This window comes from Phyllobates terribilis, unplaced genomic scaffold (genome assembly GCF_046119375.1).
Source record: "Phyllobates terribilis strain yellow unplaced genomic scaffold, ASM4611937v1 Scaffold_3__8_contigs__length_932513732, whole genome shotgun sequence".
Classification (NCBI taxonomy): Eukaryota; Metazoa; Chordata; class Amphibia; order Anura; family Dendrobatidae; genus Phyllobates; species Phyllobates terribilis.
The window spans coordinates 431,415,201-431,442,802 of NW_027362763.1; the positions used below are offsets into that span (position 1 = coordinate 431,415,201).

The following is a 27,602-nucleotide window of genomic DNA, read 5'->3' on the forward strand; positions in this document are numbered from 1 at the left end:
TGCGCATCTTTAAAGTACAGCACTACATGTTCTGTACCGCTCTTTACTTGTGGCAGGATGAACGGCTTCTTTAAACACCAGATGAGGAAGGCTTCAATTTATTTTTCTAGGGCACAGTGTACTGTACAGGACCTTGAATCGCTTGTCCTCAGTATAAAAAGTAATTTACAGTTTCCAGTAGCTACACCTGATCTCCGACTGTAACGACTCGCTTTACGTATATACAGTATGTTTTCTTATTTTAGTATGACATGTGAAGGGCTTTGGGAAAAAATGGCCTTTATTTTTTTATTTTAATATTTATATAATATTATAATTTAATATTTTAAACTTGATGAACCACTGTACATTCAAAATCTATGGTAGCTATCAAGGATAGTTATGTAGAGTTCCTACAACAAATAAATCCTAGTAATAGAAAAATCTAGAAATCACTGAGACCAAAAAGTCAGAACTGAGACGTATAGTCAAGGTCATAAAGAGAATAAATTCCCAACTTGTACATGTATCTGACTAGGTGAGACTTTGTTCTCGTTAAACCTTGCAATAATTAATTAAATGTGCAGATAAAAGGCTTAATGGTAGAAATAACAATTTTTAAGAAAACATCTGCCATTTCACACTCCAGTTCTTTGCATAACCCAAATAATTGCAAGGATTTTCGTAAAACACTTGTGCAGTGAATAGAGAAGCAGGTGCAGAAGACGCCACATTTTACAAACTAAAACATCAGCAAAAACATAAAAAAATATATCAAATCCCTGGATAGCTTTGGCAATCGAACAAATATCACTGAACAGACCCTCCTTATTAATAGAATACATATACAGTACATATCCATGTAGAGTCTACTTAACCCTTTGTCGTCACAGTTTTGTCCTTTATTGAAATAATACTATTGTGTGGGCACAGCCAATAACAGTAATACGTGGCGCAATACAGGTGTATGAAAAAAATGGAGAGCGTATAACTAGCCAACAGACGTATACAACAGATAGTATGAACACTAAAATGTCAGCAAAGAAATATTTTGTATTAGGAATGAGAAATGGCAAAAAAAATAACACACAAAAAAAAGAATTTATTAAGGGGATTTTAAAACATATGATATAGAGTACATTACAATATAATGGCCCAGAACTTCAGCAAAAGAACCAGAGTGGGTGGTTCAATATGAACTGATTAGTGTTGAGCGAACATGCTCGACACTGCTCGGTACTCGCCCGAGCATCACGCTACTCGGGATGTTCGGCGAGCACCGAGCATTTCCGGGTTACTCGGGCGGGAGCTCGGGTCTCCGCCCTGCACGTTTGGTGCTCTTTACAGAGCCAATGAACATGCAGGGATTGCCAGCCAGTCACTGGAATGCCGCAGCCATGTTGGTTGTGGGCATTACAGTGATTGGCTGGCCGCACAGCGTCACCTCGAGTATTTAAAACCGGGCGCCGCCATCTTGGACACAGTCGCTCCGGATCAGACAGTGTAGGGACAGCGCTGCTGATTTAGGGAGAGATATAAACTGCGAAATAGTTAGTGTAGGGTCTGTAAAGGCTGCCAGATCAAACAAACAGTCCTTCTCAGGACTAATATCCATCCCAGATATCAGGCAGGCAGGCTGTATAGGAGACGCAGTGGTTATACCAGCAAACGCTGCATTACAGTCCTGTGTGCTGCTCCTGTTGCTGAAATTGCTGGACTTAGCTCCAGGTCTCAGGGGACAGGAAAAATTATTTTTTTTTTCACCTAAATCCTCTTTTTTTTTTCCTCCGTCACACTGTACAAATACCCGTCTTTTTAACCTTTTGGTGTCCCCCCCCCCCCCCCCCCCCAAAAAAAAAAAACGTGTCTCTGATTTTTTGAGACACAAATATATCTGTTGAAAATAGTCAGGTGTAGGCTAGAGAAACAGAAGTGTTGTTTTGCACTTCCAAGGTTCAAACCTCTGTATTATCCACTTTTGGGCCATTTGTATCTAAAAAAAAACAGTTTGAGTGTGTCGCTCACTGTTCAGCCGCAATTATATCTATTTATAAAAGTCTGGTATACCCCAGTAAACAATAACTGTGGTTTTGCCATCCCACGGTAAAAAATCTCTATTATTCAGGTTTTGGTATATTTTCCGTAAAGAAAAACAGTAATAGTTTCTCCCTGATTGTTTAAAAGAGTCGGGTGTAGGTCAGAGAAATAGAACTGTGATTTTTCTCTTCCACGGTTCTAATCTACTTTTTATTACCCTTTTTCCATTGATAGTGCAAGTGTAAGCTATTTTACTTCCTTTACAGCTAGTCAGACCCTGGGAGCAGCGATGAGACTCACTGGTGGACCTGGGGAAGGTGAGACAAGCTTGGTTTGCTTCTTTACAATAGCTTGCAGCCTTTCATCAACTTTTCATGAAAGGGAACAACCCCTTTAAGTGTGTGCGCATCTTTAAAGTACAGCACTACATGTTCTGTACCGCTCTTTACTTGTGGCAGGATGAACGGCTTCTTTAAACACCAGATGAGGAAGGCTTCAATTTATTTTTCTAGGGCACAGTGTACTGTACAGGACCTTGAATCGCTTGTCCTCAGTATAAAAAGTAATTTACAGTTTCCAGTAGCTACACCTGATCTCCGACTGTAACGACTCGCTTTACGTATATACAGTATGTTTTCTTATTTTAGTATGACATGTGAAGGGCTTTGGGAAAAAATGGCCTTTATTTTTTTATTTTAATATTTATATAATATTATAATTTAATATTTTAAACTTGTTGAACCACTGTACATTCAAAATCTATGGTAGCTATCAAGGATAGTTATGTAGAGTTCCTACAACAAATAAATCCTAGTAATAGAAAAATCTAGAAATCACTGAGACCAAAAAGTCAGAACTGAGACGTATAGTCAAGGTCATAAAGAGAATAAATTCCCAACTTGTACATGTATCTGACTAGGTGAGACTTTGTTCTCGTTAAACCTTGCAATAATTAATTAAATGTGCAGATAAAAGGCTTAATGGTAGAAATAACAATTTTTAAGAAAACATCTGCCATTTCACACTCCAGTTCTTTGCATAACCCAAATAATTGCAAGGATTTTCGTAAAACACTTGTGCAGTGAATAGAGAAGCAGGTGCAGAAGACGCCACATTTTACAAACTAAAACATCAGCAAAAACATAAAAAAATATATCAAATCCCTGGATAGCTTTGGCAATCGAACAAATATCACTGAACAGACCCTCCTTATTAATAGAATACATATACAGTACATATCCATGTAGAGTCTACTTAACCCTTTGTCGTCACAGTTTTGTCCTTTATTGAAATAATACTATTGTGTGGGCACAGCCAATAACAGTAATACGTGGCGCAATACAGGTGTATGAAAAAAATGGAGAGCGTATAACTAGCCAACAGACGTATACAACAGATAGTATGAACACTAAAATGTCAGCAAAGAAATATTTTGTATTAGGAATGAGAAATGGCAAAAAAAATAACACACAAAAAAAAGAATTTATTAAGGGGATTTTAAAACATATGATATAGAGTACATTACAATATAATGGCCCAGAACTTCAGCAAAAGAACCAGAGTGGGTGGTTCAATATGAACTGATTAGTGTTGAGCGAACATGCTCGACACTGCTCGGTACTCGCCCGAGCATCACGCTACTCGGGATGTTCGGCGAGCACCGAGCATTTCCGGGTTACTCGGGCGGGAGCTCGGGTCTCCGCCCTGCACGTTTGGTGCTCTTTACAGAGCCAATGAACATGCAGGGATTGCCAGCCAGTCACTGGAATGCCGCAGCCATGTTGGTTGTGGGCATTACAGTGATTGGCTGGCCGCACAGCGTCACCTCGAGTATTTAAAACCGGGCGCCGCCATCTTGGACACAGTCGCTCCGGATCAGACAGTGTAGGGACAGCGCTGCTGATTTAGGGAGAGATATAAACTGCGAAATAGTTAGTGTAGGGTCTGTAAAGGCTGCCAGATCAAACAAACAGTCCTTCTCAGGACTAATATCCATCCCAGATATCAGGCAGGCAGGCTGTATAGGAGACGCAGTGGTTATACCAGCAAACGCTGCATTACAGTCCTGTGTGCTGCTCCTGTTGCTGAAATTGCTGGACTTAGCTCCAGGTCTCAGGGGACAGGAAAAATTATTTTTTTTTTCACCTAAATCCTCTTTTTTTTTTCCTCCGTCACACTGTACAAATACCCGTCTTTTTAACCTTTTGGTGTCCCCCCCCCCCCCCCCCCCAAAAAAAAAAAAACGTGTCTCTGATTTTTTGAGACACAAATATATCTGTTGAAAATAGTCAGGTGTAGGCTAGAGAAACAGAAGTGTTGTTTTGCACTTCCAAGGTTCAAACCTCTGTATTATCCACTTTTGGGCCATTTGTATCTAAAAAAAAACAGTTTGAGTGTGTCGCTCACTGTTCAGCCGCAATTATATCTATTTATAAAAGTCTGGTATACCCCAGTAAACAATAACTGTGGTTTTGCCATCCCACGGTAAAAAATCTCTATTATTCAGGTTTTGGTATATTTTCCGTAAAGAAAAACAGTAATAGTTTCTCCCTGATTGTTTAAAAGAGTCGGGTGTAGGTCAGAGAAATAGAACTGTGATTTTTCTCTTCCACGGTTCTAATCTACTTTTTATTACCCTTTTTCCATTGATAGTGCAAGTGTAAGCTATTTTACTTCCTTTACAATGGGCAAGGCGCGTGGCAAGGGACGTGGAACTGGACGTTCTGGTGATGGTTCGTGCAGAGGACGGGGCCGTGGCCAAGGTGAAAATGTGCCACAACCAAAAGCCACATCTTCTCGCTCCCACTTCTTGACTGAATTACTAGGGAAGCACAGAACAACACCAGTATTGAGAACTGATCAGTGTGAACAGGTTATTAATTGGATAGCAGATAATACTTCCAGTTACCTGGGCACCACCACCTCCGGTCTGTCTTCCACACGGTAGCCGTGAGTCTCAACCGCATACTCCTCCTCACCCTGATGCTCCTTCCTCCCACCATGCCGAGTGTCGTCACACAGCAACTGATCCCACACTTGGACACTCTGAAGAGCTGTTCACTGGTCCATTTCCATATTTGTGCCCCTCGCCTGATACGCTTGAAGTGGTGGAAGAGGAGATCCCATGTAGCGATGCCCAAATATTTGAACAGCAACGTCCACAGGAAGTCGACGTTGGCAATTTGTCACAAGAGGTGGACGATGACAAGACAATTGCCAGTAAGTGAGGAGGAGCATCGTGGTGTGCAAGTGGAAGAGGAGGAGGTGGTGGATGATCTAGTAACTGACCCAATGTGGCAGGAGGACATGCAGAGTGAGGCCAGCAGCACACAGGGGGAGGGAGGCAGAGTACCCCAACAGGCAGGAAGAAGCAGTGTGGTGACCGCAGACAGAAGGCGGGCAACCGTTCCCCGTAACACCAACACGAGGGACGTTGCAAGTACAAGCGGTAGGTCTTCCAGAGTCTGGAATTTTTTTAAAGACTCTGCTGATAATCCCAAAAAGGCCATATGTTCCACCTGCCATGCCAGCATCAGCAGGGGTGACAAAACTACCAGCCTGACCACCACCAGCATGATCAGGCACATGGCAGCAAAGCACCCGACTTTGTGGGGCGAAACCCAGGGTCCACGACCAGAGTCAGCGGGTGTCACCACTGCTTCTTCCACTGTTGTCGGTGCAATAGAACCCCCTGTTGTGTGTGCAAGGCAATCCCCTGTCCATACTGCATGTAAAGATGCCCCCTCCTCTCAGTCTTTACTTGTTATGGCAGTTTCTCAAGAAACAGCATCAACGTCCACGTCCCACCGCAGCGTTCAATTGTCCATATCCCAGACCTTTGAACGAAAGCGGAAATTCGCAGCTAACGCCCCATAGGCCACAGTCCTAAATTCGCACATTTCACGACTGCTTGCGTTGGAAATGCTGCCTTTTAGGCTGGTGGAGACGGAATCCTTCCGCAATCTTAAGGCGGTGGCCGTCCCTCGGTACTCGGTCCCCAGCCGACACTATTTTGCCCGGTGTGCCATCCCCGCACTACACAAGCACGTGTCCCAAAGCACACAGCCCAGCCTCATCTCATCCCAACGTGCACTGGGGGACAATGAGGGAGAGGAGGAGGAGGAGGAACAGGAGCTGCTAGCATGCGCTGTAGACGGTAGTACCTGTACAAGTGTCATACCGTCGGTTCAGCGTGGGTGGCCTGAGGACAGGGGGGAGGAGGAGGAGGAGGAGAGCATGGTCAGTCGTCATCTTGGTGAGGACACGGAAATCTTGCCCGTTACCAGTCTGGCACGCATGGCTGACTTTATGTTACGCTGCCTTAACCGTGACCCTCGCGTTGTCAAAATGTTGGGTGACAGTCATTACTGGTTGGTGACACTTGTAGACCCCCGCTACAAGGAGAACTTTCACTCTCTTATTCCTGAGGTGGAGAGGTCTACAAAAATGGGGCAGTACCAGAAGGCCCTTGCTGCAGAACTCTTAAAAAAATTCCCATCTGAACACGCTAGCGGCGGAGGTCACAGTTCGTTGCCCAACCAAGGCGTACAGGCGAGAGAGATGCAACTCCAATCCAGCAGAGGCAGGGGAACACTGTCAACGTTCTGGGACAGATTTCTGACACCAGCCCAGCTTACAGGCCCTGAGGCGCGGGGTACTCTCACAAGGAGTGGAAAGTTTCAAAAAATGGTGAGGGAGTACCTTGCCGACCGTACCAGCGTCCTCCGTGATTCCTCTGTGCCTTTTAATTATTGGGTATCCAAGCTCGACACTTGGAATGAACTCGCTCTGTACGCCTTGGAGGTCCTGGCCTGCCCTGCCACTAGCGTATTATCGCACCGTGTTTTTAGTGCCACTGGGGGAATTATAACTGATAAGCGCACTCGCCTGTCAACTGACAATGCTGACAAGCTGACCCTTATCAAAATGAACAAGGGCTGGATTGGGCCAGACTTCTCATCACCACCAAATGACAGCAGAGTAACAAAGTCAAATCCACTGTGTTATTTCGGGAGGTGTATTCACATGCACCGCTTCACACCAACACATAGGTATATGCTTCCTCATTTCGGCTGTTTTATATTCTTCTCCTTATCCTCAGCCTCCACCACCACTATACCACCAGGGTGCCAGCATTGCAAGTTCCTCCGTCCTTATTTTTGTCAGCTTTTGCTTGGGAGGCATAAGCAAATCCTATGGGAGACCCACTCCCCAATAATGGGACTTATGTTTGTAATATGCTGTATGGCATGGTTCTTGTAAGGGGCATTGCAAGTTGCTCCGTCCTAATTTTTGGAAGCTTTTGCTTGGAAGGCATAAGCAAATCCTATGGGAGACCCACTCCCCAATAATGGGACTTATGTTTGTAATATGCTGTACTGCATGCCTCTTGTAAGGGGCATTGCAAGTTGCTCCGTCCTAATTTTTGGAAGCTTTTGCTTGGAATGCATAAGCAAATCCTATGGGAGACCCACTCCCCAATAATGGGACTTATGTTTGTAATATGCTGTACTGCATGGCTCTTGTAAGGGGCATTGCAGTTCCTCATAATTTTTGGAAAGCCTTCCATTCACTGCTTAGGCGAACAGTGCACAGGAGACCCAGTTGCTATAAATGGAAAAAAAGGTTTAGTTAAGGCCCTCTGACCTCCATGTCATTTCCAAGGGGCATTGGAGTGCCTCTAAATTTTTGGTAGGCATTGCACTCACTGTATGCCCTATAACTGTGTAGCCGAACCGCTCCTTTTGTTACAGAAACATATCCTACAAGACATATCTGGTTGACTGGCCTGATATTGATGTGAATGGTCCCTGTTCCTCCTGCTCTTTCTCCTTTGCCACTACCTCATCCATCATTTATCACCTGAAGCTTTGTTTTAACGGGAGTCATAGAACTGGGATAGTAGCAGGAAAACATCCAGCAATCCTCGGAGGAGGTAGGATATGCGCCAAAACGCTGACCACCTCAGGCCTAGCCGCTACTACATACATGCGCTTGCATTCCAACAAAACAAAGCAGATGCTAACTTCTATCATCCTCATCATGCTCCTCACCTTGGCACTCTCAACTCCCCTGATGGAGAAGCCAGGACCCACCGGAGGAGTCTGGTGTCTGGTGGGCTCGGCCAATGCTGCCCTAAAGCAGGCCAGGCTAAGAAAAGTATGGGAAAGGTTACCGGGACAAATAGGGGTGGCTGGGGACTGAGTATTGACACCCGGCCGCCCCCTGGAGGCTGGGGAGCAAGCGGGGACATCCGGCCACCGGGCGGCTGGGGACTGAGTATGGATACCAGGCCGCCGACGCAGCCATGGCGTGGTGGCCAGATTCCGCCTCCACATGCCTAAAAGGCCCAATTTAAAGTGCAAGCAAGCAAGCAAGCAGTATGGTATTGCAGCCTGGGTGTGGGTGGGTGGCAGGCTGCATACTTGCGCTTGCATTGCAAGGAATGGGAGAGGTACAATTGAACACTGCCCTGGGACAAGGACTTGAACGGGGATAGTTGCAAGTCTGCAATGACAGGTGCAGGGTGGGAGGCATCTTCGCATTTACCATGAACAGGGGTTTGGCATGCACACACTACAGCGGAATAGGCTCTCCTTCCCACTAAATGCACTGGGGAGGGCACAGGTAATGTTTTGGTATACGAGCTTAATCTTATGTATAAAGCACACCAGGACAAATAGGGGCGGCTGGGGACTGAGTATGGATACCTCGCTGACGAAGCAGCCATGAGGTAGTGGCTAGCTTCGGCCTCCTCCAAACTAAAAGGCCCCATTTCAAGTGCAAGCTAGCAGTATGGCATTGCAGTCTGGGGGTGGGTGGGTGGCAGGCTGCACACTTACACTTGCATTAAAAGTAAACAAAGCAGATGCTAACTTCTGTCATCATCATCATGCTCCTCACCTTGGCACTCTCAACTCCCCTGATGGAGAAGCCAGGGCCCACAGGAGGAGTCTGGTTCTCTGGTGGGCTCGTCCAATGCTGCCCTAAAGCAGGCCGGGCTAAGAAAAGTGTGTGGGGGGATGTTCCAAGGAGAAACAGGGGCTGCTGGGGACCGTTTATGGACACCCAGCTGCCCCCAGGTGGCTGGGAACTGTGCGTGGACACCCGGCCGCGGGGCGGCTGGGGACCAAGCATGGACACCCGGCCGCCGGGCGGCTGGGGACTGAGTATGGATTCCAGGCCGCCAACGCAGCCATGACGTGGTGGCCAGATTCCGCCTCCACATGCCTAAAAGGCCCAATTTCAAGTGCAAGCAAGCAAGCAGTATAGTATTGCAGCCTGAGGGTGGGTGGGTGGCAGGCTGCATACTTGCGCTTGCATTGCAAGGAATGGGAGAGGTACAATTGAACACTGCCCTGGGACAAGGACTTGAACGGGGATAGTTGCAAGTCTGCAATGACAGGTGCAGGGTGGGAGGCATCTTCGCATTTACCATGAACAGGGGTTTGGCATGCACACACTACAGCGGAAGAGGCTCTCCTTCCCACTAAATGCACTGGGGAGGGCACAGGTAATGTTTTGGTATACGCGCTTAATCTTATGTATAAGGCACACCAAGACAAATAGGGGTGGCTGGGGACTGAGTATGGATACCTCGCTGCTGAAGCAGCCATGAGGTAGTGGCCAGCTTCGGCCTCCTCCAAACTAAAAGGCCCCATTTCAAGTGCAAGCTAGCAGTATGGCATTGCAGTCTGGGGGTGGGTGGGTGACAGGCTGCACATTTACACTTGCATTAAAAGAAAACAAAGCAGATGCTAACTTCTGTCATCATCATCATGCTCCTCACCTTGGCACTCTCAACTCCCCTGATGGAGAAGCCAGGGCCCACCGGAGGAGTCTGGTTCTCTGGTGGGCTCGTCCAATGCTGCCCTAAAGCAGGCCGGGCAAAGAAAAGTGTGTGGGGGGATGTTCCAAGGAGAAATAGGGGCTGCTGGGGACCGTTCATGGACACCCAGCTGCCCCCAGGCGCCTGGGAACAGTGTGTGGACACCCGGCCGTGGGGCGGCTGGGGACAGAGCATGGACACCCGGCCGCCGGGCGGCTGAGGACTGAGTATGGATTCCAGGCAGCCATGACGTGGTGGCCAGATTCCGCCTCCGCATGCCTGAAAGGTCCAATTTCAAGTGCAAGCAAGCAGTATAGTATTGCAGCCTGGGGGTGGGTGGGTGGCAGGCTGCATACTTGCGCTTGTATTGCAAGGAATGGGGGAGGTACAATTGAACACTGCCCTGGGACTAGAACTTGCACGGGGATAGTTGCAAGTCTGCATCTTCTGATGCGGCAAGGATCACTTATGATGGGCACACTTTTAGACAGTGACCTGGGTGTCAGAGATGCTTCCAGGGGTCTTCCCCATGCAGTTCCCGTGTCTTTTCAGCACTTTATGCATGTGTCACACAGCACATGGCCAGATAAGGTTGTAAAATGTTAAAATGACATTTCCCGGTGAATGCATTTGTCACAGTTGAAAGCAATACAAAAGTGCAAAAACGCATAAAAAAATGCTACTTGTGAACATAGCCCATGGTGTGGAGGGGTATTTTTGTTTTTGGTTATTTTACCTTATACACAAGTCTTTACCCTGGAAAAGAAATTCCTTAACATATTTCACAGGAAAAAAGTTTCAGTTTCGTTTTTGAACGTTTTATTGTGAGCCCGTAAAAGTGGCTTAATACCTCTGACCACGTTGTTGACAGCAGTGACCTGGGGGTCAGAAATGCTTCCTGGGGCGATCCCCATGCTGTCCCCATGTCATTTGAGCAATGTCACTATCGTTTTGGGCACTTGTTAGGCTTTTAAAAGACTGCCGGGGGTGCCACCGCAAAAATGCTCGGGTCTCCCATAGACTAACATTGGGCTCGTTGCTCGGGTCGAGCACCCGAGTATCACGGCGAGCTCGGCCCGAGCTTCGAGCACCCAAGCATTTTAGTGCTCGATCAACACTAGAACTGATACAAAGACCAATGCTGGAGGCAGATAACAGTGACGAATACCAGGAAATGATAAAGCCCTAGATTGTAAAAGATCATCAATTGCCAAGAAAAGGGACAGAGAAATAATGCGGTATCCGGATCTAAAAGTATGAGCTAGACAAACCCAACAAGAGAGGTCCAAATGTATACAGTAGACACTGTGGAAGGGCTCCTCGGAACTCTCACTTGATGGGTTTGTCTAGATCAGTGTTTCCTCATCCTCACAGCGCACCAAATGTGATGTGCTCAGGATTTCCTTAATATTGCACAAGTGAGAGAATTCTTGATGCCTTGATGATACTTCCACCAAGTGTGCAATACTAAGGAAATCCAGAGAACATAACCTGTTGGCGTTTGTGAGGACTGGAGTTTGGGAAACACTGGTCTAGATCACACTTTTAGATCCGAATACCATATTATTTGTATGTCCTTTTTTGTGGAGATTCAATGATCTTTTACAATCTAGGGCTTTATTACTTACTCCTATTCAGCACTGATATTGTGTCTGCCTCCAGCGTTGGCCTTTGTACGATTTAGGACTGAACCAACCCACTATGGCCGTTTTTGCCATGGTTCTGGTCCATTCCATTGTAGTGTTACTGGTGGTCTACATCATGCATGTTTTTAAAATTCCCTTTATAAGTGCCTTTTCAGCTTTCATATTTAATAAAATACCTTGCTGACCTTATTTGTGTACACACAAGTTGTAGTATATACAGTTTACTAGGTATAAGTTTTGGCCTTTTGTTATATAAAAAAAAAAAAAAAAAAAAAAAACTTCTTTAGGCTACAATCACACAATAAATATTTGGTGAGGTTTTTTATGTTGTAGAATTTTTGGAACATTTGTGCACTTACTAGGTAAATTAGGTTACTTCCATTTTTATCGCGCTTTTTACACAGCGTAAAAAAAAAGTGGGCATGAGATTTTCAGAAATTCCATCCACATAGCCGGAACAGTGTGAAAACCTCACTTATAACTCATCATAGGAACTTAACCTTAATGTCATGTTCTAGGAGTCATAACTTTTTTTTCTAATGTTTTTTGGCAACAGTCATATGAGGGCTAGGTTTTTTTCAGGATTAGGCCGGGTTCACAACACATTTGCCCTCATGTTCAGTGGCTCCGTTAGGGCTTACATCCGAACCCCCGCAAAATGAGGTACAGGCATATACGCTGAAGGGGCCATTGAACATGATGAGGCAGACGGAGTCACAGTGTGCTCTGTTATGCATCATTTGAGTTGAGGCCCGCAGCAAAACGTACACTGCTACATCTTGCTGCCCTACTCCAATAAGTGCATAGGGCTGAAAATTATGTCAGAGCACACCGACTCCGTCGGCATGATTACTGTCCATGGACCGAATCCCGTTTTGTGCGGATTCAGAATCAATCCCCAACCAGGGTTGCCAACCATGCAGAAATTCCAGAACTGTTTGTAAAAATAGGGCATTTTTTTGCCCTATAAACATTTTTAAGGCTTCCGTGATTTTTTTTGAAACTGAAGAAACTTATACAGAATTGTTTGACTGTAATTCTCATCATTTTATAGTTTACAGCGAATGCAGATGAGGTCTTCATATCATAATTATGGTCAGTAGATACAGTATGTCACTTATGATTTAATATAGTTTTGCAATGTGTAAAGTAAAAAAGATAAGTCCGTGATTTTTTGATAAGCTGTCCAGAAAAAAATAATTAAGTCAAGTTGAAAAAAACCATGGCCCCAAGGAAGCCAATGAAGGTAGGGGCAAACGCTATGTGAACATAGCATGTGTTGTATCTGACAATGGAAACATTTGGCTAATTAAACTTTCAAAAACTATGAGGAGGAACATAAATAAACAGGAATTTTAACACTTTGTTTTTTTTAATTTTCAGCTTTTGATAATTTATTTACTTTTTTGTGAGGCAAGATGAACAGAAACAGTAATTCTGGCAACATTTTGCACATTTGTTTTTACGGCCTTGCCCATGCATAATAAATGATAAGATAGTTTTATAATGCAGGACATTACGAATTCACAATACCAAATATGTGTTGTTTTTGCGAGGGTTTGGATATATTTATTTTTTTTTACAATTAAAATATTTTTTTATTACTACAATTTTGATTTAGCGGTTTTTTTTTTTTTTTAATATGCATTTTTTTTTATTTTACACTTGAAAACATTTTTTTTTTCAATACTTACTAGTCCCACAAGGGAACTTGAACATGTAATCCTGTGATCACATTGACAATACACTATACAAGCTACAGTAGAGTTGACGTTTACGGAAGGCATGGAGGCCATTGTTAGATCTCTCTGATGCTCTAGCAAAAACTGTTATCCAGTGATTGTGCTGCGGGGTGCCAATGGACAACAAAGTGACACTACTAATGGGCACAATTCCTGAGCCTGTGCCACTCCTGAGACATAACTGTGAGATTGAGGGAAATCATTTCCAATCTTGACATACAGTTACATTCATTTGCGGAATGGGGTTAATGATCGCAATAAATAATTACTCTGCATAGTAGAGTTTAGCTACACAGGTTTTCCTTGTTTCTCCTGCCAGGAAAATAATAATCATTTTTATTTATATAGCGCCAACATATTCCGCAGCACTTTACAATTAAGCGGGGACATGTACAAACAATAAATTCAATACAAGGTGAGACAGTTTAAACAGTTACATTAGGATTGAGGTCCCTGCTCGCAAGCTTACATTCTACAGGGAAATGGGGGGACACAATAGGTGAAAAGTGCTTGTTATTTCAGGTCTGGCAATTATAATAAATAGGGATTTTCATATAAAGTTGCATGATCCGGTCATCAGACAATATGTTTAAGTGCAATAATCAAGTATCGAGAGCAGTTATCTTGTGCATGAAGGGTGTGAAGACAGATGACTAGTAGGGTGCAGATTCAGAATAATATTTAGAAGGAGGGAACAGGGGAAAGTTAGTTTACTTAGTAGTTAAGGTGGTAAGTTTGTTTAAAGAGATGGGTTTTTAAAGCGCGCTTGAAGAAATGGGGGCTAGGCATCAGTCGGATCGTCTATGGTAGTGCATTCCAGAGAACTGGAGCAGCACGAGAGAAGTCTTGGAGACGGTGGTGCGAGGTTCAGATTATGGGGGATGTTAGTCTTAGGTCATTTGTAGAACGGAGGGCACATGTAGGGCGATAGAGATGAGAGAGGAGATATAAGGCAGTGCAGAACTGTGGAGAGGTTTGTGGGTGAGAGCGATGAGTTTATATTGGACCCTGAAGCGATTGAGCAACTAGTGTAATGAGAAGAGAGTTGCAGTAATCCAGATGAGAGTGAATAAGAGCGACAGTAAGAGTTTTAGCAGTTTCAAAGGTGAGAAAAGGTTGGATTCTGGAGATGTTTTTAAGATGCAGGTGACAAGAGTGAGTGAATGATCGGATATAGGGAGTAAAATTGTAAAGTGCTGGGGAATATGTTGGCGCTATAAAAATAAAAATTATTATTATTATTATAGTAAAGGAAAGGTTAGTGTTGAATATTCCCCAAGGTAGTGGGCGTGCTGCTTGGGAGTTATGGTTGAACCCTCCAAGGTAATTTTGATGTTAGGTAGAGTTAGGTTAGTAGAGGGGAGAAACACAAAAAGTTCAGTTTTGGAGAGATTCAGTTTAAGATAGAGGGAGGACGTGATGTTAGAGACAGCAGACAGACAATCCTTGGTATTTTGTATTAAGGTAGGGGTGATGTCAGGGGAAGAAGTGTATAATTGGGTGTCATCAGCATAGAGATGATAATGGAACTCAAACCTGCTGATTGTTTGCCCAATAGGGGCAGTGTATAGAGAGAAGAGGAGGGGGCCTAGGACTAAGCTCTGCGGAACTCCGATAGTAAGGGGACGAGGAGAGGAAGAGGAGCCGGCAAAAGATACAGTGAAGGAGTGGTCAGAAAGGTAGGAGGAGAACCAGGAGAGAACGGTTTCCTTGAGGCCTATAGAACGGAGCATAGTGATGGGGAGCTGATGATCCACAGTGTGAAATGCGGCAAAGAGATCAAGGAGAATCAGCAGGGAGCAGTGACCATTCGATTTAGCTGTTAGTAGATTATTAGAGACTTTAGTGGGGGCAGTTTCAGTGGAGTGCAAAGAGCAGAAACCAGATTGTAGAGGGTCGAGGAGATATATATACCAATGTAAATGACACACAAAAGAAACAAATACCGCACTTTTTTAATTCATAGTACACAAGTGGAAATTTATCAGTTGTGAGTTTAGATGCCGGTAATTAAAGGTCAGTGAAAATTATGCAAATCGTTTCCAAATCAACTTGGTAAGCAAGAAAATTGGTACCACTCACTTGGCATGTTAGACATATTCTCCTCCCTTTGTAAATGTTCACTTTCTAACAACATGGAATTTTAGGTTCAGTATACTACGTTAAAGATGGAATTAATTTTCAACCCCTTAAGAAAGTTGCCATTTTTTATTTTTTTTCCCCCTCAGTTTTTTTCATCCTCACCTTCAAAGACCCATCAGGTTTTTTTTCCCCCCCATCAACAAAACAGCATGAAGACTTGTTTTTTTGCTGGACCATTAATTAATGTATTGAATAAAGGAAAAAAATATATATTTATTTTTTTGCTTTGTGTTTACAGCATTCACTTTGCAGTAAAATGACAAATTTGTTTTACGAGTCAATATAGTTATAGTGATAACGCATGTACATATTTTCCATGCTTTTGTAAGTAAAGGAAAGAAAAATCTATTCTATTATATGTACACATACACAGTATATAGGTTTGTGTTGCCATACTCTAAGGATCGAATATAACGTATATTTATTTATTTTTACTTTTTGGTTGATAGAGTTGTGTAAGGGCTTGCTTTTTTGCAACACGAGTTGTTTCATTCGTACTATTTTGTGGTTATATATGACGGAGGCAAAGTGACCAGAAAACAGTCATTCTGCAATTTTAATTTATTTTCAGCGCTCACAAAATGTCAAAAATACATTCATATCTTATTATTTTTGACGGTTAAGAATGGCAAATGTGTGCAATTTTAATTTTTTTACATATTCTTCCTTATAATTTTGGGAAGTTTTAGATTTATTTTTTTTTTAATTGGTCACCTAGGAGACCTGAATCTGTGATTGGAATAAAGGAAGGTTTTGGAAATATATTTATTGCTTCACAAATTACATTTAGAGCGCATTCAGATGGCTGACTTGAGCGCGGATCGCATCGCAATCCTCAGATTGGCCATTGGCTCTCCTGACCGGAGCATGACAGCTGAACAGACAAACATGCTGTTACGTTCCGGTCAGGAGAGCCAATGGCCAGTCTGAGGATTGCGATGCAATCCTTGCATGGGAAATATGGCTGTCTGACTGCGCCTTTACAGGAAAACTTGTCATTAGATTCATGCTCCCTGATGTGCAGCCAGGTAGGTCTTTTTCTGTAACGCTCTATCCACCCTCCCCGTTCTACAGGATCTCTGTGTGGACCCACAATGGCACACCTTTGGAATTAGAAAAAGGGCATTTGTCCTCTGAACCTCCTTCCATGTGACTATGATGACTGTGATATTCCACAAAAGGGTTAAACATTTAACCAAATAAGGAAGATTTGCCACCTTTGTATGGAGTAATGCCCTCAAATCACATGGGATGCTAAAACTTTCTTCAATCCACTGTATGAGTGATAGGTAGTGTATTGTGTATGCGACATATACTGTAACATATCAGAAAAAAAAGACTACTAATGTTTGGAAAATGTATTCCTCCTTCTGGTCTGCATAACTTCTTTTTATATTTTAATGTGGCAGCGAATTTTATTTAAACTATTCTAAACTAGTTCCTGCATTTCCACATAAACACTACAGGGCTATGCATGTCCCTTTGAGAAACTGAAATTAATGTAATTCACTTGACAGATAAATTTCGTAGATTATTACAGAAGTTAGAAATTGAAGGGAACCGGTCATGTCCCCAAACGCTGTTAATCTGCAGGTTTATAGCGCTGTAAAGCTGTGCGGCCTCCGCACTGAAGCCCCAGCTACAGGCAGAAAATGAACTTTATGCCTTCTGGCATTCTTTGGCTTCCAGTTGTTGAGGCGTGGCCGGCACAGCTTCGATCAACACTCAGAACACTGGTACACTGCTGAGTCGGCTGTCAGTCAGTGCTGGGGTGGGATCACAGCCGAATATACTCGAGTATATGCAGACCCGAATATAAGCCGAGACACCTAATTTTACCACAAAAAACTGGGAAAACTTACTGACTCGAGTATAAGCCTAGGGTGGGAAATGCAGCAGCTATTGATAAATTTCCCCATCCTGGCACGCATGGCCCCCTCATCTCCCAATCCTGGCATGCATGGCCCCCTCATCTCCAAATCCTGGCATGCATGGCCCCCTCATCTCCAAATCCTGGCATGCATGGCCCCCTCATCTCCAAATCCTGGCATGCATGGCCCCCTCATCTCCAAATCCTGGCATGCATGGCCCCCTCATCTCCAAATCCTGGCATGCATGGCCCCCTCATCTCCAAATCCTGGCATGCATGGCCCCCTCATCTCCAAATCCTGGCATGCATGGCCCCCTCATCTCCAAATCCTGGCATGCATGGCCCCCTCATCTCCAAATCCTGGCATGCATGGCCCCCTCATCTCCAAATCCCGGCATGCATGGCCCCCTCATCTCCAAATCCTGGCATGCATGGCCCACTCATCACCAATCCTGGTATGCATGGACCCCTCATCCCCATCCAGGTAAGGATGCCCACCCCCCATCACTGCACACATGAAAAAAATAAACACTTCTACTCACCTTCCTCCACTCTGCTCCAGTGCTGCGTCCTGTCTGCCAGCAGATGATCTCAGCATCTGAGCAGCGCATGATGTCACTGCCATGTGCCCTTAGATGCTGAGGTTAGCTGTGGGGATATGGGCGTGGAGAAGAGTGAATATTAATTTTCATTAACAGCACGCAGTGTCAGCAGTGGCCACAGCTCATGCTGCGTCTCAGCGATCCTCTGTGCTCGCTACTAAAGAGAATGAATATTCACTCTTCTCCACGCCCATGGGAGTGGAGAAGAGTGAATATTCATACTCTCTAATAGTGGGCACAGAGGATCGCTGCGCTGCTGCAGTGCTGCGGCTGACACTGCGCGCTATTAAAGAAAATGCATATTCACTCCTCTCCACTCCCATGGGCGTGGAGAAGAGTGAATATTCATTTCTTTTAGTAGCAGTCACACGTGGTAGCTGCAGCAGCTGGCTACTGCCTGTGCCCTGCTCCTCCGTGGCCGCAAACCACCCCCCCCCCCCCCATCACCACCTTCCACGGCCAGCATAGTATATACCACAGTGTATACCCGGATAGAAGCCGAGGGGGGCTTTCTCAGCATAAAAAATGTGCTGAAAAAGTTGGCTTAGACTCGAGTATATACGGTAGTTGAAATTTTCAAAAACTTATGGGCATAAAACAATTTAAGCAATATAGTTCATTTATATATGCCATGCAGTCAATTGGACAAACCTTCAAATGATGACAGTAATTTTTTTCAAAACTAAAAAAAAAAAAAAAGTCAAAATGCACTTTTCCAAATTATTATGCAAAACAGAGCTTCCAAACATTGTATAGGTTGTAAACAACTGAAAATGATCATTTGTTGAATTTGCAGCATTAAGAGGTCACATTTACTGAAATCAAAAGCCTTTTCAATCAAAAACATCTTAGCTGGCCACGTTACATGTTACCAAAGGACCCCTTTCTTTTTAGATCATCTTCACAATTCTTACATCCATTTAACCTAATAGTCTTCAGATAGCTTCTGCTTGAATTTCTTTGCAGGATGTCAGAATGGCCTCACAGAGCGGATGTTCTGATAGTGGGAGGCAGTTCACATCATAGATCTTTTACTTGAGGATACTCCAAAAGTTCTCAATAGGGTTGAGGCCAGGGGAGGATGGTGGCCACACCTTGAGCTTCTTTCCTTTTATGCCCATAGCAACCGAAGACTCAGAGGTATTCGTTGCAGCATGAGATGGTGCATTGTCATGCTTAAAGATGATTTTGCTACGGATGGCACAGTTCTTTTTGTTAAATGGAAGAAAGTAGTCAGTTAGACTAAATATACTTTTGTCAAGGTAATTTTCACTCCTTCAGGGACCTTACATCTTGAGACTCCAGAGGCATCAGTAGCTTCAGATCTCTGTTTGCTGCTTTGTAATGATATTTTAGCAACTGCTCTCTTAATCCGATTTGTCTGGCAGAAACCTTCATGATTATGCCTTTATCTGCATGAACCAGTCTGTGTTCTGTATCAGCCACGAATCTTTTCACAAGGCGATAATCACGCTTATGTTTTCGTTAAATATCTAATGTTGTGATACCTTGTCCAAGACATTGCACTATTTGATGCTTTTCGGAAGCAGAGATCCTTTGTCTTTCTGCTTGAAAGCTTGTCTTTTGTCTGCTTGAAATCAGTGGCCTGCCTAATCCCTCGTGTTCCTGACTTTCCCAGCACATGATGGTTGATTTAATCTGCCATCAGATGCCTTTAACAGCCATGTGTGGAGTGGAGCTCTGCCAGCGGCTGTTAACCTGTTCAATCGGGCTGTCAATCTCTGACAGCGGCATTTAACAAGCCCCGACAGAGTGGAGGGGAAGTGCATCATTCCACAATCCCATGAACGTGCCGTGACGTGATCGCAAGGCGCCGATTGGTTGTCATGACAACACATTTCATTACAATACTCCTATAAAAGCCAGCCCATTGCTGGTGCTCATAGGAGATTATTATTTTCTCTATATATAGCAGTACTTATGCACTGCAATGTACATAGCACAAGGGATCGGACGATCGTAGCTTCAATTATTATTATTATTGTGCCATTTATTCCATGGCGCTTTACATGTAAAAAAAAAGGGGTTATACATACATGAACAATTACAATCATCTTTAACAAAACGTGATGGCGACTGGTACAGGAGGAGAGAGCCTCCGATTGTACCTCAATGCCCCTAAGAGGACAAACAAACAGTAACAAAAAAGCGGGGGAAAAAAAATGGAAAAAAAACAAAACAAACACATACACAAGTTGAAACCCCCTTCCTTTCGCCTCATTAAAAATAAAATTAAAAAATAAGAAACACAAATATTTGGTATCACTGCATGTGTAAAAGCTCGATGTATCAAAATATAAAATAAATCCGATCTATAAACAGCGTAAGGCTATGTGCCCACGTTGCGGACCTGAAGCATATTTTTTACGCTTCTCCCTGGCGGGAAAATCGCATGCGGATATTACATGCGGTTTTCCCGCCAGGTAGAAGCGTTTGTGAGGCGTCTTTGCATGCATTTCCGCATGCGGGTTATCAAGCACTTCTCCAAGCATCACTTGGAAAAGTGCTTGACAACTTGTTCAGAATGGTAAAAAATAAAAAAATAAACTTTATACTCACCTTCTGATGCATTCTCTGCCCCGTCCGGAGTCTTGAGCGGCTCACGCTGTTGTGTGCAGGACCTGCGGTGACGTCATTGAGTCATGTGGTGGGTCACATGACTCAATGACGTGGCAGGTCCTTCAGACAACAGCGCGACGGAGGGAAAACATCAGAAGATAAGTATAAACTTTATTTTATTCTTTTTTTTACAGGTTCTTTGGTAACCAGGTCTGGATGAGAGTCTCCTCTCATCCAGACTTGGGTACCATCCGCACATTGATTCCGCAGCGCTTCCGCAAAATTAATGAACATGCTGCGGATTCTAACAAGAACAAGAAGAAAAAACAAAACAAAACAGAATTACGTTTTTTGGCTGCCAGAACATTGCAATAAACTGCAATAATAGGCGATCAAAACACTTTATCTATCCCAAAATGGTATCATTAAAACCATCTGCTCAGGGCACAAAAAATAAGCCCTCACACAGCCCCATATTTCGAAAAATGAAAACGTTACGGATCTCGGAAAATGGCATCACAAGCAAAAAAAAATTTCTTACAAATTTCAGAATTTATTTTCACCACTTAAATAAAAAAAGCTATACATGGTTGGCATGTATTACTTGTACTGACCTGCAGAATTATAGCGCCTAGTCCGTTTTACCATATAGTGAACATGGTAAATAAAAAAAATAAATAAAATGAATGATGTCATTCAAAAATACAACTTGTCCGACAAAACTCAAATCCTGATACAGCTATGTAGATGGAAAAATAAAGTTATGGCTCTTGGAACAAAGAGGAAAAAACAAGTCTGTGCGAGGCTGAGCATGTCTAGTCAGAATGTAGCCGGAAGTATGCAAACTGCGTACTTGCGGTCATGTGACTGGACGCTGCTGTCGCTTCACTGGTGCACTGCACATGGCCAGGAAGGCAGCAGTCATGCCGGACTCAGCCAGCCACGGAGGAGCTCCATGCAGTCGTCAGTAAAACAATTCAAAGCTGGTTTTACATCTCTAATACACCACCAATGAAACACACACCTCACTTCTGGGTTATGTGTTTCATTATTGGTATATAGGGGGATGTAAGACCTCCCGCCAGTGTGTCAGTGAAGCCAGGGAGTGTACACTTGGCTTCACTGCGCATTGCAAGGGAGGCAGAATGTAGCGTGAATCTGCGAAATTTGGAAAGAGCCAGCAGTGACCACACTCTTGCAAATCAAGTAACCTATGCTCACATAGGTGTGCAAACATGATTAGTGGAAAGATTAGTCTGGGGAAATCAATGCCCCCATGACTGGTCATCCTATAATTAGCATATCGAAAGCATTTTTAATATTCATTTTATAGTGATTCAGCAATCAATGAGCCACGAAAAGGGACTCGTTAGAGAATAGATATAGGGTTCAATAAATTCATGGTGGCGGTTTGGGGGGGTTGGGGGAGGCCAGCTGATAGCTTCCCTTTAATTAATTGGCCCCTTCCTGTTTTAGTCCAGCCTATGAAGGTTTTCCAGATAAAGACCAGAGGCCATATTATGCAGGTGATGTGTAATGTATAGTTGCATACAGGGAATGGGAGACACTCCTTGCTGTGGTTCTCCTCTCTAGTTAATAGAGGGGTCTCAATACACTCTGTTACGATGTCCCCATAATATACTAAGGCAGAAAAACAGGTCTAACCCTATTGTAGATATTTACATTTCAGCAGAACAGACAAGTAAACTATTAGTCTATAAATACTCCAGTATAAAAATAAAGCCCGGCACGTTATGATAAGAAAACAGTGTCTCCAGCGGCCCTCATCTCTCATTATTTACTGGGATGAAATATGATCATCACTTAGAGGAGCAGGATTCCGCTATCTTTCCTGATCTAGCCGGCTCTTTGGGAGGCTGACAAGTATCTGCAGGCAACTGTTCCTCTCTACTGTGGCACTGACAGCGTTAGAAAACCACGACTTGTACTAATTTTCTAGCTTGACTCTATGACAGCGAGCAACCTAGAAATGTTACGTTTTCATGTCAACACGAACGGAAAAAAAATTGATTTTGGATGATAACAGAGGATTTATAGTCTTAGCTCCTGTTCTGTCATACAATTAAAGTTTCTAAACTTTTTTTCCCTTTCAACGCTAGAGCTACTGATCTGTGAAATTAGAAATATTAAAAACGGATTTGTCTGACAAGAGCAGACTGCTAATAATATCAAGTCTGGTGTTAGATGGCTTCTAACAATGCAGCATAAGTCTTTCTAGTTTTCTGGATGAATGGAGTTGTTGTTTAAAAGAAGAAGTGTAAGGTAATTCAGTCTTCGCAAAATTGACATATGTGACAAATGTGCTATTACTTTACCCATTCTGGGACACAAGTTACTGTTTCATTTATATTAACTATTCTAATGCTGTAGATGCAGGAAAGATTAGGATGTTTACGCGGTCACAGACCAACATAATTTATATTATTTAATTGTACATGTTTGTGTTCTTTACATCAGGGTTCCCCAACTCCAGTCCTCAAGGCCCACCAACAGGTCATGTTTTAAGGATTTCCTTAGTATTGCACAGGTGATGGAATTATTGCCTGTGCAGGTGATGGAATTATCACCTGTGTAATACTAAGGAAATCCTGAAAACATGACCTGTTGGTGGGCCTTGAGGACTGGAGTTGGGGAACCCTGCTTTACATTGTCCACTATGATATGTTGTTGTTGTTTTTTCAATAAACTGTATTTATTGCTTTGGTTTTTTTGGCAGCTTTTAATTTTAAAGAAGATAAAGAGTATCGCCCCTTTCAATAAGAAACCTGTAGAAAAACATGTACCTGCTGCCTTTATCCCCCACAAGTCAAAACTTCTTTGGCGTTATTGCTCCAGGAACTGCCTGTCTCTCATGCTCTGTATTTACCATTCAGTCTTTGAGTTGGTGGATTTTCTTCATAAGCATTCTGCCAGCACTATAATTGGAAGAACTTCCTTTCCCTTATTTCCCAGTATGCATTGTGACTGCCCTTGTCCAATAGCTTGCCTGTCCCGACCTGTAAGCCAGCTTCTCTATTATGCTTATACGCAGTTTGACAGACAGGAGAGCAGGAGCAGAGAGACAACCACCCATTCCACCACTTTCTGTAATCCATTTGATTACACTTGACAACAGGCGGTGGAGAGCAAGTTAGGCAGAAGAGACACCTACAGTAGTTGCCGGCAATTTGATGCAATTTTTCAGATGCAACATCACTTAGATAAAGTAATTTGCATGCAGAATTTATAGAAAATTATTAAATTAAATGAAAGGGGTTGTCCACTACCAGGACAACCCCTTCTCAAGCCTTATGTTTGGCCCCATTAAAATAAAAACACCTATGCTCACCCTGGGTGCCGATGCCGTTCCAGCGGTGTTGGCACTTTCATTTCTGGGGCTCAAGTGTGTTACGTCACAGCCCTACACCCAATCAGTGCCGGCTTCACTATTCCCGCTCTCAGACGTATGGGACATCAACAGGAAAGTAAGGGCTGTGGCTACTCTCTGACTTCCTCTTGATGTTTGTTTTGTCCGAAGGCAGGGACAGTGATTAGGCATTGGGCTCATGTGACATAACCACATGTTAGCCCTGGGAACGCGAGTCCTGACACCACTGGAATGGAGCAGGCGCTGTAGGTGAGTATAGGCGTTTTTATATTAACGAGGCCAAACATGAGGAATGAGAAGGGGCTGTCCTGGTAGTGGATAACACCTTCAAGTTGTCTTGTTTAGTGACCATTTAAAAGGTACTGCTTTGACACCCTCAGTCTCGTGTAACAATACTTTTACCTACTTAGGCTATGATCACATTGCATTAACGGCCCCCTTGTACTTACGTAACTTATTAATATGGGCATACAGGTTATATAATGTTTAAAATGGTCACACCTGTATGCCCATATCTGTGCTCTTGTTGTACAGAAATCCTCTTATGCTAATGAGTTCTTCCAGGCTCTGGGGTAGTGCAGTGTCTGGAAGAAAACTCTGCCTCTGGTCTTCATTAGCATACCAGACCTCTCCCATCAGTGTTACAGTGTCCTGTGATGTGCAACAGAGCAATTACACTTGACGTTTGCGCCCTTCTACGGGCACTGGCTTCTTCCTTCTTCTGCGCAGGCAAGTCACTAAGATCGGAGTGGAGTGAACACCTTATCACCGAGCACACCTGAGGTCACTGGAGTGGAAGAAGCAGTGACTCACCAGCGCCTGTGCACTAGAAAAAAGAAGCCAATGCTCATAAAAGTGCAGAAATGTCAAGTGTAATCAGGCTACTGCAGGGCGCAGGATTGCGGGGCCACCACTACACCTCACAGGGCCCTGTGACGCTGATAGGAAGGGGCTGGTACGCTAATGAAGACCAGAGGCAGTATTTTCTTCCAGACACCACAAGCTCCAAAGCTTGGAAGAACTCATTACCATAAAAAAAAAAAAAAAAAAAAAAAGGATTTCTGAAAAAGACCGCAGATATGGGCATACAGGTATGACTATTTTAACCATTCTATAACCTGTATGCCTATATTAATAGGCTACATACATCCAAGGGGGTGACAGATTCATATTAATAGGTTACATACATCCAAGGGGGTGACAGATTACTTTTGACATACATGTTGGGAAAAGCTCTCATTGCATGAGCTTGTCTTGTTTTTTCAGTGTTTTTCAAGGGTACAAAACATTGAACTTTACAGTACTAATAAAGTGAATGAGATTTCTGAAATCGAACGCACTTGCTGAGTATTTTTTCCTTGAATTTTTTAACCATCAAAACGTTTTTTCAAATCTGTAGCATGTCAATTCTTTCAGCGGCTTTGCGTTTTTTACCCATTCAAATGAATAGGAAAAAAAATGCAAGTAAAAACGCATCAAAAATTAGCATAAAAAGGCTCCTAAACCACATGTAATTTTAGGCAGCATTTTTCCTAACACTCTGACTTTTTGTGAAGGAAAATATACTGCAAATACTCAGTGTGTGCACATATACATACTGTATATGTTAATGCAGACTGTGAAAGTTGCCTATCGGCTGCATCCATTACTAACGGACTACAATGGAATCATTGTAATGGATATGTAATAGGACATATCCATAAAAGTAATGCTATTATAACCCACTGATACCACTGTTAGGTATCTGCCCACCATGTCCATGCCCCATGTCATCTGTTTAATGAATATGTCACAAAAAAACACTGAAAAGCTCAAGATATATTGGTTAAATGGATGTCTTTGGTGTATGTCATACAGTGGATATGTTGGGTTTCTATGCCATTTCATCATTTTTGTAGTATACCAACTTATAAAAAGCCAAAATGGTTATAATCAATACCCCTTTGAATTGATGAAAGATACACACCGATATAAGAGTGATGCAACTGCAAACATAAGGGAATCACACTTCTACATACCCTAGATCTGGAAGAAATAATGTGAAAGTTTTTCCCTTTTAGTTCATACACATACCTTTCTTGCTGTGTTAATGTCAAAAAATGGCTTATTCCGAACACTAAAAGGTTCCTGGGTTTTATCTATATGTCCAGTCTTCATTTTTTCATGTCTGGGAAAAATGATCTCCTTTTCAATGCAAGCCAGACGGATGTTAAAGTCACAGTCCCCAACAGGTTGTCCCTGAAAAATGACAAATGTGGGCAATTAAAATGAAATCCAAAGGTTTAACAGAATTCACAAGACAAGAAATCTGTCGCAATGTGTTGACCTTGGGAAGGACAACAAAAACCTGATTCTAGTAGCAGAATTGAGAGACTCCATGGAGGACAATGACACTATTAAGAAAAAAAGCAGCTTTCAAAAATATTTAAACAGCCAACAAAAGTCTACGCCATTAACGTCTACCCAACTTAACTAAAAACACAACCCACAATGAAAGATACATAAAATGCCTTCAGATCATGCCCTTCACTACAGACTATAAGTTAAGAGAAGGCGCAATAAATCAGAACTAGCGCTGTTCTATAAAGGTTTACAAAAAATCTCTCTTCACTTCATTGAATGTCTTTATTTGCTAAAACCCCAAGAGTACTTTTTGATCAGTTATCTCTTAAACTGATAGCTTTTATCTTAGGAGCTACATAACTACATGTCACAATCTGAGCTGTAATCTTATAGGTTTCACATTCAGCAAATATTGCTTTAGTCAACCAAGACCCCAATAACACATCCTTGATAGTCTGCAAAAATATGATGTGTAATGGCCGCTCTCTGCTCTCCTGACCTCACTGCAGAGCTGTGTGTGATTATACCTGACACATCTGCAGGTTCCTCACAGCTTCAGCTTCCAGCTCACAGGCAGACAGTGCTGCAGTAGTGTTACCATACAGCTGAGCTGTGAGAGCTGCAGCAGCTAACGTGTTTGTTATGAGACAAAGTTCAGTTCTACTGGACTGCGTTAGTTACATGTCCCACACTGGTAATGGTCCCTTTCATTTATAATAAGCCCTGGAGGCAGATTCTTATGGAGATCAGCGTCTGGCCCATAGCCCTCAACAGCTCATTTACATAGAAGAAAAATGTGGATTTCTCTGGAATAAAACATTGGATTGCAGATATCAAGGTATCACATTATTCAGCTTCTTATGATCTGTAGGCCCATATAGATAAATTAGTAGGGTTGGGTTGATCATATGGACAAATTCCCTTTAAGTGAACAAATAAGTGAAAAAAACAAATATCAATCTAATGATACTGGTTACATCCATGAACTGTCCCTTTTTCACTGTCTAATACTAGGAGAAGCTTAAGAAACCACAATTAGGTTTGTTTTTCTAAAAGAAAAACAAGACTGACACAATGTCTAAGCATTGATGAAAATTTTATCAATTTTATCCAGCACACTGATGAAAATCTGTCTGCTTTCTTTTCATGTACAAGAGAAAAACTGATTAGTGAAAGAAGCCTAAAGCAAAACAGAGGTTTTTTAGTGCTACCCTATGAGGAGTTTGTTCAAATTGGGTACATTTACAGCGATGGCGAGAACTAACCCTGTAAATAAGCTCTGTCGATGGAAAAGTTAATTTTTAAACAATTTAATAATTATAGCTCTCAGAAAATATTGATGAAAAAAGCTGATTAAAAAAAAAATCTGTCATTAAATCATTCACTTATTTCACATTTTTTTCCTCAACATTAAGTGATTTCAGAATGTCACTTTCTCCACTTGA

General features: G+C 42.9%; 1 protein-coding gene across 2 annotated transcripts in view; it reads right to left on the reverse strand.

Annotated features, from left to right (window-relative positions):
- The window catches only part of RNGTT (RNA guanylyltransferase and 5'-phosphatase), a 584,571-nt gene that overhangs the window by 307,686 nt on the left and 249,283 nt on the right, over window positions 1–27,602 (reverse strand). For both annotated transcript variants that reach the window (XM_073675692.1, XM_073675691.1), the window contains exon 11: window positions 25,888–26,052. In XM_073675692.1, the coding sequence (XP_073531793.1) occupies window positions 25,888–26,052 (165 nt within the window). The remainder of the gene's footprint in view (window positions 1–25,887; window positions 26,053–27,602) is intronic.